Source organism: Cricetulus griseus (assembly GCF_003668045.3).
Source record: "Cricetulus griseus strain 17A/GY chromosome 1 unlocalized genomic scaffold, alternate assembly CriGri-PICRH-1.0 chr1_0, whole genome shotgun sequence".
Taxonomy (NCBI): Eukaryota; Metazoa; Chordata; class Mammalia; order Rodentia; family Cricetidae; genus Cricetulus; species Cricetulus griseus.
In genome coordinates this window covers 64,026,698-64,044,243 of record NW_023276806.1, presented here as the reverse complement: position 1 = coordinate 64,044,243, position 17,546 = coordinate 64,026,698, and the positions used below count along the sequence as shown (strand labels likewise).

Below are 17,546 nucleotides of genomic sequence, written 5' to 3'. Positions count from 1 at the left end.
TTGTTTGTTTCTTTGTTTTTGTTTTTTCGAGACAGGGTTTCTCAGTGTTGACCAGGCTGTCTTAGTACTCACACAGAGCCTCTGCCTCCTGAGTAATAGGATTTTTTTGGTTTTGTTTTTTGTTTTCCAAGATAGGGTTTCTCTGTAGCTTTGGAGCTTGTCCTAGAACTCGTTCTGTAGACCAGGCTGGAACTCACAGAGATCCACCTGTCTGCCTCCCCAATGCCACCACCGCCCGGCAATTTTTTTTTTTTTTTTTTTTTTTTTAGACTTGTGGTTGCTACGTGTAGTTTTGGCTCTCCTGGAACTAGCTCTGTAAACAAGGCTGAGCTGGAATAAAGATCCTGGCTGTCCTGGAACTAGCTCTGTAAACAAGGCTGAGCTCAAACAAAGATCCTCCTACCTCTGCCTTTCAAGTGCTGGGATTATTGGTGTGCATCCACCACGCCCAGCTCTCCCATGCCTTTTTATGTGGGCTGCCACTAGAAGATGTGGCTAGAGTATTCCAATAAGCATATATGTCACAGGTGTTTCCAGCCCCTTGGGTTTTAGTTGATTCCAGATGTAGTCAGGTTGACAACTAGGATTAGCTGTTATACAGGATGTCTCACTATGGAGCCCTGGCTGGCCTTGAACTCTAGGAGATCCTTCTGCCTCTGCTGCTGCCTCTGCCTCTGTTATAGGGCTGGGATGAAAGGTGAACCTCACTATGCCTAGTTAGAACCGCGCCCCCCCTCCCCACACTATGCTGGGTGTTGAACCTATTGAGCTAAATCCCCCCACCCAGTTCCTGTGTTCAGAACTGTAAATGACTTTGATGTGTTTTCCTTTCTTTCATTTGTTTTTTGTTTTGTGTGCCCCTCCCCACTCCAGTAAGGATTTCTCTGTGTAGCCCTGGCTGTCTTGAAGTTCACTCTATGTACCAGGCTGGCCTTGAATTTACAGAGATCTGCCTGCCTCTGCCTCCTGAGTCCTGGGATTAAAAGAGTGTGCCACCACCCTTCTGACCATTCTTCAGTGTTTTGATGGCTTGTTTGTTTTTGTTTTTGGAGACAGAATCTGGCTATGTAGTATGGGCTGGCTTGGAACTCAAAATCACTTATACAAGTCCCCGAGAAGCCAGTGGCACTTCAATTTCAGTTAACTTTGGACACCTCCATTTTTGGGTCTTGAGTGTTCCTTAAATAAGATCTAATTACATAAACTCTCCAAGACAAGGAGTGTTGGGATTGAGCACCCCTTACTTCACACATATCCTGACCCAGAGGAGACAGACATTGACAGTTAGTGAGGGAAGACTTTATTAGAGTGAGTGACAGACCTGGGCCACCACTCTGGTACCCTTGGTAGGAGACTGAGCAAGGATGGGGACATGAGGTATAGGTGGGGTAAGGAGAAAGAAAGCAGGATAAAGGGGAAGTCTTATAAGGGCAAGTGGAAGGGCACTGCCAGTTAGCCCCAAGTGCTCAACTGTTCTCCCAGAAGAAGTTGTTACAAGCCACCGTGAGCGCAGCCACCAGCACGACATACTCCTGGAAGTCCACCTCCCCATCTCCATTTTCATCCAGTTCCTTCATTACCTTGTCCACAGCATCTGCATCCTTCTGGACCTGTGGAAGGAGGAGATGGAAATTTATCTCACTAAGTTAGAGCCTGCACAGTGGTTGAGGAGGCAGAAATGAGCAAGTGAGAGAATATTTATGGGAGTCTTCTATAGCACTACAGACTGTTGGGTGCAGAACCTAGCTGAGTTAATACTAATATCAGTTGTCATACATGATTGTCTACAATGTGACAAATGCTACACTAGGAACCTGACAGACTTTGTTTTAATAATAAACACACACATACACACACACAACCGGGAGGTGGTGGTGCACACCTTTAGTCCCAACGCTTGGGAGGTAGAGGCAGGCAGATGTCTCTCAGTTTGAGGCCAAGGCCAGCCTTGTCTACATAAAGAAACCCTGTCTCAACACCCCCCCCAAAAAAAAACAACAACAAAAAAACAAAACAAAAATCCCCAAAGCAAACACAAGATCACTTTAGGGCACAGTGGCAGATGTCTTTAATCCCAGCACTCAGTGGGCAAAGAAGCGGTGGATCAATTTGAGTTCAGGGTCAGCCTGGTCTAAAGAGCAAGTTCCATGCCAGCTGGGGCTACATAGTGAGATCCTGTCTCAAAAAAAACAACCCCAGTTTTTGCCACTTAACCCAGGCTGGCCTGGAACCTGAGGTCTTACTCGGTCTGCCTTGGTGCCAGTATTTTTTTTTTTTTTTTATTTGTTTGTTTTGTGTGCTACCCAGCCTATCTTTAACACTGAAGCAAATAATGTGGAGGCATTTCCACTGCTTTGGTTACAGAGAAGAAACAAATTGAGAGTTGGGGTATAAACAAAAGTCACACAGCAACAAAATAGCAGGGCCACAGCTTCAGGGAAGCCTAGCAAAGCTGGAGGTTTGTATGTGGTGACTGTCAGCATCTGTCTACTGCTTCTCTGCATCCTCCAGTCAAAGGAAGCTACTTTGAGCATACTTTCCACCCTTCCTCCATGATTTTTTTCATGTGGACACCTCCTACAATGTCTTAATTTACCTACAAACTTCCAGTGGAAACCAATGGCTCAAGTGCCACCTCCGTAGAGAAGCCATGTGACTCCAGTGTACTAATCTCCACAATTCTAAGGCTCTGTATTTCTTTGAGTTCATAGTTTTTACTTTTTGGGGTTTTTCGAGACAGGGTTCCTCTGTGTAGCTCTGGCTGTCCTGGAACTCACTTTGTAGACCAGGCTAGTTTCAAACTCACAGAGATCCACCTGCCTCTGCCCCCCGCTTTTTTTTTTCCTGGATTTTCTTTTATTTTTTTCTTTCTTTTTCTTTCTTTTTTTTTTTTTTTTTTTGGTTTTTTTCAAGACAGGGTTTCTCTGTGTAGCTTTGGAGCCTATCCTGGTACTCGCTCTGAAGACCAGGCTGGCCTTGAACTCCCAGAGATCCGCCTGCCTCTGCCTCCCGAGTGCTGGGACTAAAGGCGTGCCCCACTGAGAGCCCGCTCCTGGATTTTCTTTTATTAATTTACTTTTTACATTCTAATCCCAGTCCCTCTCCCTCCTTCCTTCCCACTCCCTACATTCCCCTCCTTCCATCTGCTCCACGGAGAGGGTAAGGCTACTAAGTTTGTTCCATCATCTAGTTGAGACAGGACCAACTGCCTCTGCCACTTGAATGCTGGGATTGAAGGCATACACTACCACTGCCTGGCCATGACTCCATTCTATGCTGTGGGTAGTGTTAGTGATAAATCTTCAGAGCCTAGTATTGACAGGTAGTCAGTAAACTGGGCCATTTTGACTTTCGAGGGAGGCATCAAGGAAGCCTGGAAAAACTTAGCTATGAGTAGCAGAGGGTCCAGGCCAGCTAGGGCTGTGACACAGAGGAACCCTGTGAACTGAAGAGGGAGATGGCTGGACTGAGCCCGGGGTGAGGGAGGGATAGATACAGCAGGGGCACCCATCCCCTTCCTCCACCCTGTACCTCAACCCTCTGCTCACATCCAGGAAGCCGGAGAGTTCGGTTTGTAGCAGGTCTTTCAGCTCCTTCTTGCTCAGCTTATATTTGTCCCCCTCCTTGCCAGAATGGGCATGGAACACGTTGATGAGGGTCTCCATGGCAGTCTCCAGCTCAGAGCCCATTTCAGCAGCACACCTACCCCCACAACGATGGAAGTAAGCTGTAAACCAGGTTTAGGATATCTGGGTCCTGGGTAAGGGAATCCTCAGATTTGACCCTGATTTCACAGCTCAAACAGCTACAAGATGCCCCCCCAACTTGTACTTTATCTTTCATTGAGATTTCGAAATGTGGGAGAAACCCTAGCACACCTAAATCCAATCCATCATTCTGGGTCTCTTCAGAGGGATGGGCAGGGAGACTGAGCAATAGGAACTGGGCTGTCTTAAGCCTGCAACAGACATTCAGTGGCTGGCTCCTGGCTGCCTGGGCAGAGACAGGGTGGGGTGGGGCAGGCATGGGTGGACACAGGACCAGGCAGCCTTCTAGCTCTATTTTTACCTTCCAGGCCTGTCACAGTCAAACTTTGCTCTTAGTAGTAAGTGAGCTGATGTCTCTACTGCCTACTCCAAGAAGAAGTCTGGTATCTTTGGTGAGCTGATGGGGGTAGGCAGTCTGAGTGGGAGACCCAAGAGTTGTTGGGGAGGGACGTCTCACTGTTTTGGCTCTTCCTGTCAGCAGCATGGGTCTTCCTCTTTAGGCATTGAGGATCAAGCCCAGGCCAATTGGCTCTATCTCCATCTTTTTGTGCTTGGGGATTTATTTATTTATAGCAGGGTCACATTCTATAGCCTATGCTGTCCTGGAACTAGCTCAGGCTGGCCCTCAACTTGTGGGTAATCCTGTCTCCATGTGCTGGGATTACTGGTCTGAGCTACCATGCCTAGCTCCCCTCTCTCCTCAGTATGTCATTTTGGCTTCTCTGGGGTATACTTCCCATTACCTCCTATTCTACTCATCTCTTCTGCAAAACTACCCGTGTTCATCAGGTAGGAAGAAGGAAGGGAGAGGGAAATGTCTGAGGTTTTTCCTTGGAGACAGCTTCTAACGAGGGAGCTAACCTGAAGGCATTGTCCCTGATGCTGTCCATTCCTGCCTCAGGCCAGCTCTGTTTGTGTAGCTACAGTGGGAGCAGAATAGGGCTGGTTTGGGTTAAATAAAGGACTGAGTGCATTGGGTCATTTGAGCTCAAGGGGCTGGGCAAGTGCAGAAGAATGGGGTGGTCTATTGAGAAGGGACTGCATGCAAGGGGGCCTCCGTCCTGTGGCTCCAGGAGGGTCATGCTTTCCATAGTCTCAGGGGCAGCAGCTCAGGTGTCTCAGCTCAGGTGTCCTCATCCTTCCTCACCACTGGGTATACTGGACAATAGGTCCTGATTAGATGACATCCCAGCGCTTCAATGGAGCCCTTGTGACTGTCACCTGAACTCCAGTCACAAGAAGCAGTTGTCACAGAGACAGGGGGAGATAGAACCCAAGCCCTGCTGATGAAAGGGATAAGAGGGTACTCAAGGGAGGAATTTGGATGGCTCAGTTACCATCCTCATCTATGAGGGGCACCTGGAGGTTTGCCTGGAGCCCTCCAGCAGCTTGGAATTTTATGAAGGGGAGGCCCTAGGGGTGCAAAAGTGGAAAAACAAAGAGGAAAAAAATTGGGGAGAGAGAAGCAGGGGTCAGGACTGGAAAAAGGGATAAGGAGGAGTTCTTGAGAAGGCAGAGATGGGACAGGGCACAGTGCCACAGACCCCCTGCTCCTAGACTAACCTGGGATCTGGTTCTTGGCAAGGCTGGTTAGGGGTAGCAGGGACAAGGCTGGAGAGGGGGGCAGGAGCAGCCTTCTAGTTCTTACGCTAAAGGAGCAGGGCTGCCTCTCCTCCCTCTGGACACCTAGAGACTGGGGTACCTGTCAGGAGACACAGGGTTCTGTGTAGGAAGGTCTGGTGACTTGGAAGCTGGGTGGCATCCTTATTCTCCAAGTTCCTAGCTCTCCGACCTTCACTTCACCTCCTCTCACTACTTTGCAAACTTTATCTCCCCTAGATCCCAAACTTCCCTTGACTGATTCCTTCCAGTCCCTCGCCAGACCCTCGCGGCACACTGTATCCTTTTCCAGGGCTCTTGGGGTCTTTTTGAGAACCCCTTTCCTCCAGGCTGGCTAAGCCAGGGATCTATGCTAGTCAGGGTAGGATACTCACGGTTGGCCTGGGCCTGAAGTGGGAGAAGGTTCTCGACAGACAGACAGGCAAGCTGCAAATGTGGCACCTGGAGCGGTGTGGGGAGACCTGTCTTTAGCTGTCCTTCCCGGCCGACCCTCCTCCCCACCGGCTCCACCCCTTCACAAATGACACCGCGAAGGGCAAGGGGCCAGAAGTGGACAGAGGCGCCCTCTGTCTCCCAGGCGAGAACGGGCTGCCCTATGTTTCTTTCCGTTCTTGGTTGCACCCACTCCCCGAGCCCAGCAGGAAGGAGGTGGAAGAGAAGTCCTGGGAAGGATGCCGTGGTGCGGGCTGAGCAGGGGAAGGGGAGAATTCTGACGAGGGGTGCTTAGCTTGTGCGCCTGCCTCCGAGAGGGGTTTCTGTCTCGGAACTCAGCGAAGAATTTTAATTGGGGTTCTATTATAGGAGCCTCAGCCTGGGGCTTTCCGAGTGCCCTTGGACTGAAGGATCTTTTGCAGGGTCTCTGGTTTCTCAGACGGGGCTTTCCAGCGCTGAATTTCCCAAGTGTTTTTATTTTATTTTTTTCCAAATAGTAGTAGCAGCCCCCCCCGACTCCTGATTAGCCCCCATAATTGGGAGGAATGGCACCCTAAGGTCCCTCCTGAGCAGGCTCTGTCTTGGACGTGTGGCGCAGCGTTGGGATGGCTAGTGACAGCAGGGGCGGTCCCCTCTTTTCCGAATCAGCGGAGGCGGAAACTTGACACTTCGGACTTGGGAGTGGCTCTCTCCCGTCCCTGGTGCTTAAAAACTTCAGCCTTGAGGCTCTAGCTCGGCTTGCTTGCGCATCTCATCCCAACTCCTTTCCTGGGTGAGTTACTCTCTCCCTGACTCTGCAGAGAGCCTGGAGACCTTCTTTTCTTTATCAGCTCCCAGGTTCCTCCTTCCAAGCGGATTCAGGCAGAGATTCAGGAAGTGGCTTTAGGAAAGCAGGCAAAGATCCTTGCGGGAGTATGTGGGTGGGTGGACAGAAATGAGGGGGATGAGTAGGCATGTTTCTTCCCTTCCTGGAGCCCTGATGGCACTGGGTGTCCATGCCAAACGCCTTGTGGGCTGTGGGCTTGAGGAGTTTGAAGAGTCCCTTTCTGGACCTTGTCAACCATGGACAGGAGTGGGGAAGGTCGGTGGGGTCTGGTGCTGAGCACCCTGAGACCCCCTTAGAAGAGGTAGAGATTGGGGCAGAGAAGATGGGTCTGGCCCGATTGAGCCAGACCTGAGTTCAGTTGGTTCTTCGCCAACCTTAGGCTTCTCTACGAGGAGAGACTCTGGTCTCAACATAAATAAGCATTGGAGACAAACGACTTCCTGACCCTAAGACAGGGAGTGACAGCAAGAAAGAGCCATTAGAACAGAGACCCCACCCTGGATGTTACCACACTCAGAAGACTCTAAAGAAAAACCCTCGAAGGTAGAGTGGTTGCCACATGGAGAGACCAATGCAGAGGCATTCCCTAAGACAGACACTTACCCTCGAAGGTAGAGTGGTTGCCACATGGAGAGACCAATGCAGAGGCATTCCCTAAGACAGACACTTAAGAAGGACACACAGACATAAGAGTCAAGAGAAAAATAATTTCTGAAAGTGAACCTCAACTGAAGTAGTTGTCCATTCTGGACCCTTTCATCTTTCCCACACGGACCCTTTTTAGGCAGCCACCTTACCTATATTGGGATCCCTAACTCTCTTGGTCTCTTTCTGCTCCATGAGGTCAGTCTGTGAGGACATCAGCTCCTACTTTGTGGTACTAATGGCAGCGGAGCCGCTGACGGAACTGGAGGCAGCCATTGAGACTGTGGTCACCACTTTCTTCACATTTGCAGGGCGGGAAGGACGAAAAGGTAGCCTGAGCATCAATGAGTTTAAGGAACTGGTCACCGAGCAGTTGCCTCATTTGCTAAAGGTTGGTAGAGGTCTCTGGGACAGAGACTGTCTATGTATACCAGGTGATGACACCGAATAGATAATGTGGCAGAAAAAAAATGTGAGTGACTGAGTGTGTAGGTGGTTCTGTATTTCCCTTGTGTGTAAAAACTAGATGAGCAAAGATGCTGTGTTGTTGAAAATGGGAATGTGTTATTGGGCTCTGTTCTCCTGTCAAACAATATTGTTGAGTACCTGAGTTGGCCTGTGTCTCTCTAGTCTCATTTTCTCAACATACTACTGGACCCAGAGGTGCATTCCCAGAGATTTACAGATGGTAAGAACTAGAAGGAGGCTTAACAAAAATAAAACTACACCAGGAATGGTGCTGTCTGCCTGTATGTGTGTAATCCCAGCACTCAGGAGGCTGAGGCAGAAGGATCAGGAATTTGAAACCAGTTTAGGGAGACCCTTTCTCAACAAATGCCACATAAAGTCATAGTAAGCCATATTCTCAGTGTACCCAGGTCTATGAAGAGCATCTGTGATTACTTCCCATTACCTGTGTGAATCTCATCAATACAGGGGCTCATTCTACAGATGTGATTGGGGGGTTCTAACTTATTGACTCTAAGTTTGTGTGCTATTTTAGTCTTTTAACAGTTTATTTTAATCCTTTATGAAAATTAACAGCCACATAAGAATGTGTGAATATGGCGTTAGTCCCAGCTCATGCCTTTAGTCCCAGCACTTGTGAGGAAGAGGTAGTCGGATCTCTGAGTTTGAGACCAGCCTGGTCTACAGAACAAGTTCTAGAACAGCCAGGGCTACACAGAGAAACCCTGTCTCAAACAAAACAAAACAAAACAAAACAAAAACAAAAAAACAGCAACAAAAAAGAGTGTGTGAATATGGATTTTTTTTTTTTTTTTTTTGAGATAGGGTCTCACTGTGTAGTCTTGGCTGACCTGGAACTTGCTATGTAGTCCAGGCGGGCCTAGCCTGCCTCAGTTTTTCAAGTTCTGGGATTGTGCTACTATGCCCAGCTCTTGGATTATTATTATCATTATTTTTTAGACAGTCTCATGTAACTAAGGTTGTCCTCAAAGCTCTGATTCTTCTGCCTCTACTTCACAAGTGCTGGAATTATAGGTGTGTCCCACCAGTCCCAACTTGAATATGAACTGACATTTTTCCCATTTTCACCTTATATGTATGCGTGTTTTGTCTGCATGTGTGTCTGTGTGCATCATTTGTGTGCTTGGTGCCCACAGAAACCAGAAGAGGGCATCACCAGGTCGTCTGAAAATGGAGTTACAGGTGGTCGTGAACTGCCATGTGGGTTCTGGGAACTGAAATAGAGGCCTGCTGGGCATAGTGGCACACACCTTTAATCCTGGCACTCAGAGGCAGGCAGATCTCTGAGTTCAAGGCCAGTCTGGTCTATAGCACAAGTTCCACAAATGACTGGGATATGCAAAGAAACACCAACCAAAACAAAACAAAATCAATTCCTTATATCTGTCTTCTAAAGATCTATCATGTTACACCTCCGTTTTCTGTTCAACAGTTCATATTTCAATAGCCATCACAGTGCTTGATTCAACTGTATGCGCTTCGTTAGCCAAAAATGTGCTAACTGTCCAGCTCCTGGAGGCTTTCAAAACTTCTTCAAGCCTCCCTTTGTCTGATCATCATCTGTTATTCCACTTCTTGTTTTTGTGTTATTTTTTAAAAGATTTATTATTTTGTGTGCACATGCAGCACATTCATTCTGGTGCCTGCAGAGGTCAGAAAAGGGCATCAGATCCCCTGGGACTGGAGTTACAGTGAGTGGTAGGATTAAAGGAATACACCACCATTTGAAGCCACACATTTGTGTGGTTTTGTTTTTTTGTTTTGTTTTGTTTTTTTCTTTTTGGTTTTTCGAGACAGGGTTTCTTTGTGTAGCCCTGGCTGTCTTAGAGCTTGCTCTGTAGACCAGGCTGGCCTTGAACTCACAGAGATCGGCCTGTTTCTGCCTCCTGAGTGCTGGCATTAAAGGTGTGCACCACCGTCACCAGGAGACTGCTCCGTTTTCATTTTCACCCATCAGCTTCATCTCCTCATGGCTCTTCTTGTCTAGTTCATGTTCTAAGAGGCATCATTATAACCATGCTTGCAAACCCCTTGATTCTGTCTCTCTATTGTCAGTCAGGACCCCCACAGACCTACATTTCTGCCTAAATCCACCACCTGTGTCTGCACTTGGAGAGCTAATCTACCTAGAGGCACTGGTAGTTGACTAGTTGACTAGTCTCACAAACTCCAGAGGAACCCTTGGCAATGCTAAGCAAGTCTGTATTTCCCTTTGAATAGTTGGGACACAACTTTCCCTTCCTCAGATTCCAGTACCTCTTTCCACATTCTCCTTGTCACTGAGACATTAATTCACTTCAAAAATAAGCAATCAAGAGGGTTTTATGTGCTTCCCTATCCGCAGATCTCCTGGGTCAGCATCCACCACGCCTTCCTTCCGTGCCTCAGATGATCTGTCTATGCCTCCAAGGCAGCTCTCTGCTGGTGTTCTGGATTCCATTCCCTCTCACCTACTTAGAACTCTTGCTCCTGCAGCGATTCCCCTTTCCCTCTGCAAGTCACATTTTCTTTTTCTGGATCACTTATATTAGTTTACAATGTGCTGGAATTCATAACAAGATCAGCTTAAAGCTCGATTACGTGGCCCTTTCTCTTCTTTTCACTTCCCAGTTCAAAATGCTTTTATCTCTTAAGAGATAAAATAAAACAAAATCCTGTCAGATCCACAGTAGGCTCAACACTCAAGCCTTAGTGAAATCTTCTTGGCAGTTTTAACCTTTTTGAGGGAAGTAAGCTTACTCTGCCCACTGTAGTCTGTCATAGGGCCACTTTCCCCGGGCACACAGAGAATCCTTGCTCTTCTGTATTGTGTCACTTTGTGATATATAATGAGTCTTTTTCTGTCTTGGCAGCCAGCTCCCAAATAATGACATGGAGGCTTCTTAATTATAAAAGTCTGTCCATTAGCTTAGGCTGGTCCCACTAGCTTTTATAACTTAAATAAACCCATATATATTAATCTATGTTCTGCTACTTGGCATTACCTGTTTTCCATTTTGTACCTCCTGTCTCCTCTTCATGTCTGGCTTCTCTTAGACAATCCTGGTCAGCTAGTCACTGGCTCTGCCCCCTGATTCAAGGTATAACTTTATTGGGAAGTCTTGGGAGTGTCAGAGGGCAATCAAAATATCCCACAATAGTAGGGTTCATGCTTGCCAGATTTCTTGCAGAAAGTCAGGCAAGTCTTAGAAAGTTCAAGATGTTCTTGGGAGTGCCATCGACACAGAAATCTTTTGCTTATTTATTTATTTATTTATTTTGATACAGGGTTTCTCTATATTGCTTTGGAGCCTGTCCTAGAACTTGCTCTGTAGACCAGGCTGGCCTCGAACTCACAGAGATCCTCCTGCCTCTGCCTCTCTAGTGATGGGATTAAAGGTGTGGGCCACCAGTGCCCAGCCTTATTTTTAATAGTTATTTTTTTATTTGATGTGGATGTGTGTTTTGCCTGCGTGCATATCTGTGTACCATGTGTGTACAGTGTTGGTGGGGGCTGGAAGAGGGCATCAGACCCCCTGGAACTAGAGTTACAGACTGTTGTTAGCAGTCACGTGGGTGCGAAGGATCAAACCCAGATCCCCTGGAAGAGCAGCCCATGCTCTTAACCACCAAGCCATCTCTTCAGCCCTGTTGTTTTCTTTATTTTATTTTTTTTTTGAGACAGAATCCCTCTGTATATCCCAGGCTGGTCTTGAACTTGAGATCCTTCTGCTTCTTCCTCCCAAGTGTTAAAGGTGGACACCACCACACCTATATCTCTTCTTCCCTTCTCCACCCCCACCCAAACAGGGCTTCTCAGTATAGCCCTGCCTATCCTGGAACTCACTCTGTAGACCAAGCTGGCCTTGAACTCAGAGATCCACCTGCCTCCCAAGTACCGAGATTAAAGGCCTGTGTCACCCCTTCTAGCTTCTTTTTCTCGTTCCTTTTCTTTTTTTCCTTTTTATTTTTGATACAGGGTCTCTCTATGTAACCCTAGCTGTCTTGGAACATTTCACCAGCCCCCTTAAAAAAATGTTGAGACACATTTCTTTTTTTCTTACTGTGTATTCTCAAACCGATTTCACCTCACACTCTTTTTTTTTTTCTTTTTTTCTTGGTTTTCTGAGGCAGGGTTTCTCTGTAGCTTTGGAGCCTATCCTGGCACTTGCTCTGGAGACCAGGCTGGCCTCAAACTCACAGAGATCCGCCTGCCTCTGCCTCCCGAGTGCTGGGATTAAAGGCGTGCGCCACAACGCCCGGCTCACCTCACACTCTTAAAACAGGCTGATATCAGACTCCCAGCAATCTTCTTGCCTCGGCTTCCTAAATGCTGGGATTATAAGAGCACTACAACCTATTTGGATTTACTTAAACTCTTTTCTCTTTAATCCCTGAGACAGGGTTTCTCTATGTCTGTGTAGCCCTGCCTGTCCGGAAATTTGATCTGTAAAACAGGTTGGCTTCAAACTCACAGAGATCCACCTGCTTCTGCCTCCCCACTGCTAGGATTAAAGGTGTGAGCCACCACTGGCTGGCTTAAATTCTTATTTTTCAGAATTTTGCTGGTGAGTCTCACAGGTTTATTTTTTAAGAAGAAGTTTCAAGGCATTTTATTAATTTATTTGATTCTAATTATGTAGCTTTGGCTGATCTGGAACTCACTATACCAAGCTGGCCTTGAATTTACAGTGGTCCTCTTGTCTGGCTCTCCCACCTGATGGGGATTACAGGCATTTGACACTATACCCAGCTCATACTATTTCTTTTTTTTATGTTAAAAAGAGTCCAATAACAGGAGGTGCTGTGTCTGCCTCCTGAGTGCTAGGATTGCAGCCTGTGCTGTCACACCTGGTTTATGTGGTGCTGTGGACAGAACCCAGGGCTTTGTGCATGCTAGGCCAACACTCTGCCAACTGGGCTGTCTTCCCAGGCTGCAGGTGGGCTTTTCTTTCCCGCCATCTGGTTCCCAAATAACCACACGGAGACTTATTAATTGTAAATGTTTGGCCAATAGCTAGACTTGTTACTATTACAATTTAAATTAACCTATTTCCATTAATCTATGTGCTGTCCTGAGGCTTGTTTACCTCATGTATGTATTTCCCTTCCTGCTTGCTCATGGCATCTCCTTAGCCTCTGCCCTCCTTCCCAGCGTCCTCCTAGTCTGGCTGTCCTGCCCAGCAATAAGGTCAGTCAGCTCTTTTATTAACCCATGAGAATAATACATATTTACAGTGTACAAAGATTGTCCCACAGCAGCCCCATGAAGTTTTTAGAGTCCCAGAACAGAGGAAAGTACTAATTCAAGGCATTTATTGATTATATTTGTGAGGTTATCAGGCCAGGCAGATTTTACAGCAAAGCAAAGCTGGGAGGTCACTGCTATAGATATTTTTTTGTTTTTGTTTTTTGAGGCAGGGCTTCACTGTAGCTTTGGAGCCTGTCCTGGAGCTTGCTCTGTAGATCAGGCTGCTGCTATAAGCTATCTGATGACATGCTTAGCTTTACGTTGGTGAAAGCTAGCAGCAAGTTAATACTTTCCAAAGGTTTTACCTGAGGTTAAATGGGATACAGAAGGTGAGTGCTAAGTGGCTAAAAGACTAAGGGGCTAAAAATAGCCCAAAATGATCTTAGCCCTGTATCTGCAACATTCCAACTCTTTGAAATCACAGCATTCTAATCTGTTAGCCCTGTACACTCCCACGTGGGATAAAGAGCTAGAATTCAAGGCTAGCTTGGGCTATACAGTGAGAATTTGTCTCAAAACAAACCAAAAACAGGTAGAACCCAAATTAACTTTCTATGCTTAGTGTGAAGAGGGAGAAATTTGGCTTTTATTTTCCAATTCCTTAATTCAGTTTTCTTAGAGGAGGCCTAATTGTGACATTTATGCATACGTGCTACTTCACTTAAAAAATATTAAATAGGATTTCTCTTTATATTTTCTTTCTTTCTTCCTTCCTTCTTTTCTTCTTCCTTCCTTCCTTCCTTCCTTCCTTCCTTCCTTCCTTCCTTCCTCCTCCTCCTCTTCCTCCTGTTTTGTTTTTTGAGACAGGGCTTCTCTGTGTAGCCCTGGCTGTCCTGGAACTCTCTCTGCAGACCAAGCTGGCCTTGAACTCAGAGAGATCCACCTGCCTCTGCCTCTCAAGTGCTAGAGATTTGTTTGGCAGATCTTTGCCTTTGTCTAGATGTTTACCCAAATGTTAAACATGGAGGCTGGAGAGATTGCTCAGTGGTTAGGTAAACTGCACTTGCAAAGGACTGAGACTCAGTTCCCAGCACCCACATGGCAGCTCAGATCCATCTGTAACTTCTGTTCAGAGAGTAGCCTTGGTTGGTTTGAAAGAAAATGGCCCCCAAAGGGAATGGTGTAAGGATTTGAATCTCTTTATTCAAGAAGACACCAGGGCAAAACACAGGCCAGAGCTAGGTTATAGAACCCAGCAAGCACGGCCAGAACAAAAGGGGCCAAGGTCCCCACGTGCAGCTCCTTAAGAAGCTCCCTTACGTCACCCCGGCTTTCCTTCACCACGCCCTTATGGGCGAGTCCCGGGTCCACCTGGTACCTGTCCCAGGACTATTGGGCAGGGCTAGGGTGTCTCCCTACAGAATGGCACTATTAGGAGGTGTGGCCTTGTTAGAGTAGGAATGGTCTTGTTGGAGGAAGTGTTTCACTGCAGAGGCAGGCTTTGAGGGTTCATATATGCTCAAGTCATGCCCAGGGAGACAGTCCACTTCCTGTTGCCTTCTGATCATGATATAGCCAGCACCATGTCTGTCTGTATGCCACCATGCTTCCTGCCATGATGATAATGGAATAAACTTCTGAACTGTAAGCCACCACCTCAATTAAATGTTTTCCTTTATAAGAAATTGCCGAGGTCATGGTGTCCCCCTCCCCCCTTTTGGTTTTTCTAGGCAGGGTTTCTCTGTGGCTTTGGAGGCTGCCCTGGAAATACCTGTTGTAGATCAGGCTGGTCTCGAACTCACAGAGATCCACCTGCCACTGCCTCCCAAGTGCTGGAATTAAAGGCATGGGCCACCTACGCCCAGCCATAGTGTCTCTTAACAGCAATAGAGATCCTTTTGTGATCTTTTTGTGATCTTTTTGTGATCTCTGTGGGCACCAGGCATGCATGTGATACATATGCATATCACATGTTGGCAAAATACACATAAAATAAAATGAATGAATCTAACCCCCTCCCAAGAAACCCCTCAATGTTGAGAATCAAGCTCCATGTGAGACATTCTTCAATCTGACACCCACCAGTGATTCAACAATGACACTTATGGTTGAAATTGTTTATCTGGCAACAAATCCTTTCATCAGGGCTTACAGAATCCATTGGTTTTATAGCCATGAGATACTTTGTCAAGAGCACCCTAGAAAACACCCTCAGTGTTTTTGCTATTCCTCTGACCTACTCGGTGGTGACTAAGTTGAGATGTTAGGATGATGCAAATGAGCAGTATTGGCAGTAATGCAAGGAAGAAGACAGCTTATGCTCAGCCACAGGGTCTGCTGGTGTCCCTTGGATGTGGGACCTCAGGCAGTGCAGTCCTGGGTCTACAGCCTCATCCTTGGGCAGGCATCGATGTCTGAGAGAAGCACCTGATGGTTCTTCCCACTCTCTCTGCCTCAAGAGCCCTAGTTTCTAACCCTTTTATGTCTTTGTAGGACGTGGGCTCTCTTGACGAGAAGATGAAGAGCTTGGATGTGAACCAGGACTCGGAGCTGAAGTTCAATGAGTACTGGAGACTGATTGGGGAACTGGCGAAGGAAATCAGGAAGGAGAAAGCCTTGGAAATCCGGAAGAAGTAAAGCCTGCTTGCTGGGATGGGGGCCCAGCACGGCCTGCTGGGCAGGGCCAGGCAGAACTCCACTCCCCCAAATAAAAACTTCCTTCTTGAAACACAGATTTCTATCTGAATTTCTTTTCTTGAGACCAGGGAAAGGGTCTTTATCTGCGGTGAAAAAAATGAAAATTGTAGGCACTTTGAAGGCAAGGACTGTGATTCATCTTCAAATATCCTACAACATCTAGCATTCTACCTACAATGAGGTTTTTTTTTTTTTTGTCCCTCTGGTGTTGAGGACAGAACTCAGGCCCTTGAGCAAATGTGTCATAGCAATAGGTCTTGCGTTAAGTAGGTGCTTAGTTGATCAGTGAAAAATACGGATATTTGAGGCAGGCCGTTCCTGGGGCTCAGCTCCATGGCTCTAGCTCCCAGTTTCCCCCATATAACTCCTGGAGTTTGTTCTTTGGCTGGTAATGATAATAATGAACGCCTGCTAAACATTTTACTCATATACCTCTAATTAACTGTCACAGCAGTTAAGGTTAATTCATTCAATTAGTTTTTGCAGTGTTGAAGATTAACCTAAGATCTTGCACATGTTAGGCAATTGGAAGGAGTCACACCCCCAGCCCTCTTTTAGCTTTTTTCTTTCTTTTTGTGTTGTGCTGTTACTGTTTTAATAATTTGTTTATTTTTATTTTATGTGCATTGGTGTTTTGCCTGCATTTATGTTTGTGTGAGGGTGTCAGATCTTAGAGTTATAGACAATTGTGAACTGTGGGTCCTCTGGAAGAGCAGCCAGTGCTCCTAACTGCTGAGCCATCTCTCCAGTCCCCTTGTTATTGTTTGAAGATAGAGTCTTGCTATCTTCAGCAATCTTCCTTCCCCAGCTTCACAGGTAACAGGCGCACTATCACTCCTGGCTTTGAGGAAACATTTTTAGGGAGGTTAGGTTACAAAGGCAAGAATTGCTAGAATTGGCCTGGAGAAGTGCTGCTCGAATATGACAGGGAGAGGGGGCTGTGGAAATATGGGGAGTTTAGGGACAGAGTTGTCTCCACCCTGCATTCTCTGACTTGAGGGGCAAGTGGTTTGTGTAACTCACCACTAGAGAGAGTAGGGGTGTGGCAATGATGTAAGCCTCTTGGGCTGTCACTGCTGTAACTGTGGGTGTCCACTTGGGGCAGCTAGTCAACCAGAGGAAAATTAGCAGAGACAAATTCCCCATCTCAGGCTAGGAAAGAGGCCCCAGAGGGACCTCAGAGCTCTGGGCTCTCTGAGGGGAAGTTGGCAGAGGCATTTGAGAGGCTTCCAGACTCCTCATTGGAAACTCAGGCTAAGGGACTCTGAGAAGCCCTCTGATGGCAAGACCCTTGTAGGGTCTCCAAACGGAAGCCCTTCAGATGAGTTCTCCAAATGAGACTGTTGTGGAAGAATCCCCAGTTGAAACCAGAAGAACAGGGCACCTCTAATGGGTGACACAAGGAAGACTGTTTGGATAGATGCTCTGATTTCATAGTTAGGAAGGGGATTTTGACTCCAGGCCCATGCCATCCTTCTACTGACCTTCCTCCATGGTCTGTCCTTGTCCATGAGTTTAGGTCCTAGCTCCTGGGCAGGTGAGGAGGGTTAGTTGGGTTGGCCACAGTCCCAGGAAGTACAATTTAGGGTCCCCCTCACCAACCCCCGGGGTTCCTGGGTAGTAGATTGGAGGGCTGGTGTTGATATGCTATTCAGGGAAGGGGTAGGATTTGGAGGGAGGGAGGAGGTGGCAGCCCAACCAGTTTGGAGAGGTTGTTACTTGTCAGGCAACTTCTTTGAGCCTTGCACACGGGTGCCCTGGGTTGCTGCAAGGAGCTGGCAGGGTATCAGGGAAGGCTCAGTGTGCTCCCAGCGTCAGGGTGCACGGCTCTGACCCTTTCTTTCTACCTTTTCATCTCCGTGCTGTCAGGACTTGGAAAGTCTTGGCTCTGGGTTTCAGC

General features: G+C 47.1%; 2 protein-coding genes across 3 annotated transcripts; one reads left to right on the top strand and one right to left on the bottom strand.

Annotated features, from left to right (window-relative positions):
* Positions 1 to 1,277: 1,277 nt before the first annotated feature.
* Positions 1,278 to 6,338, bottom strand: S100a1 (S100 calcium binding protein A1). Its single transcript, XM_027393363.2, has 3 exons — positions 5,762 to 6,338; positions 3,549 to 3,702; positions 1,278 to 1,610 (listed from the first exon to the last, which is right to left on the bottom strand). Exons 2-3 carry the CDS (start codon positions 3,687 to 3,689, stop codon positions 1,467 to 1,469), a joined length of 285 nt encoding a protein of 94 aa, XP_027249164.1. The 5' UTR covers positions 3,690 to 3,702; positions 5,762 to 6,338; the 3' UTR covers positions 1,278 to 1,466.
* A 104-nt stretch (positions 6,339 to 6,442) lies between these two features.
* Positions 6,443 to 15,681, top strand: S100a13 (S100 calcium binding protein A13). 2 transcript variants are annotated; one of them, XM_035451207.1, is made up of 3 exons: positions 6,443 to 6,591; positions 7,494 to 7,681; positions 15,443 to 15,681. In XM_035451207.1, the coding sequence occupies exons 2-3, from the start codon at positions 7,529 to 7,531 to the stop codon at positions 15,584 to 15,586; spliced, it is 297 nt and encodes a 98-aa protein (XP_035307098.1). In that variant the 5' UTR covers positions 6,443 to 6,591; positions 7,494 to 7,528; the 3' UTR covers positions 15,587 to 15,681. The 2 variants fall into 2 exon arrangements, with proteins under 2 accessions (XP_035307098.1, XP_027249161.2); XM_027393360.2 differs by having other exon boundaries at positions 6,468 to 6,591; positions 7,489 to 7,681.
* The last annotated feature ends 1,865 nt before the right edge of the window (positions 15,682 to 17,546 follow it).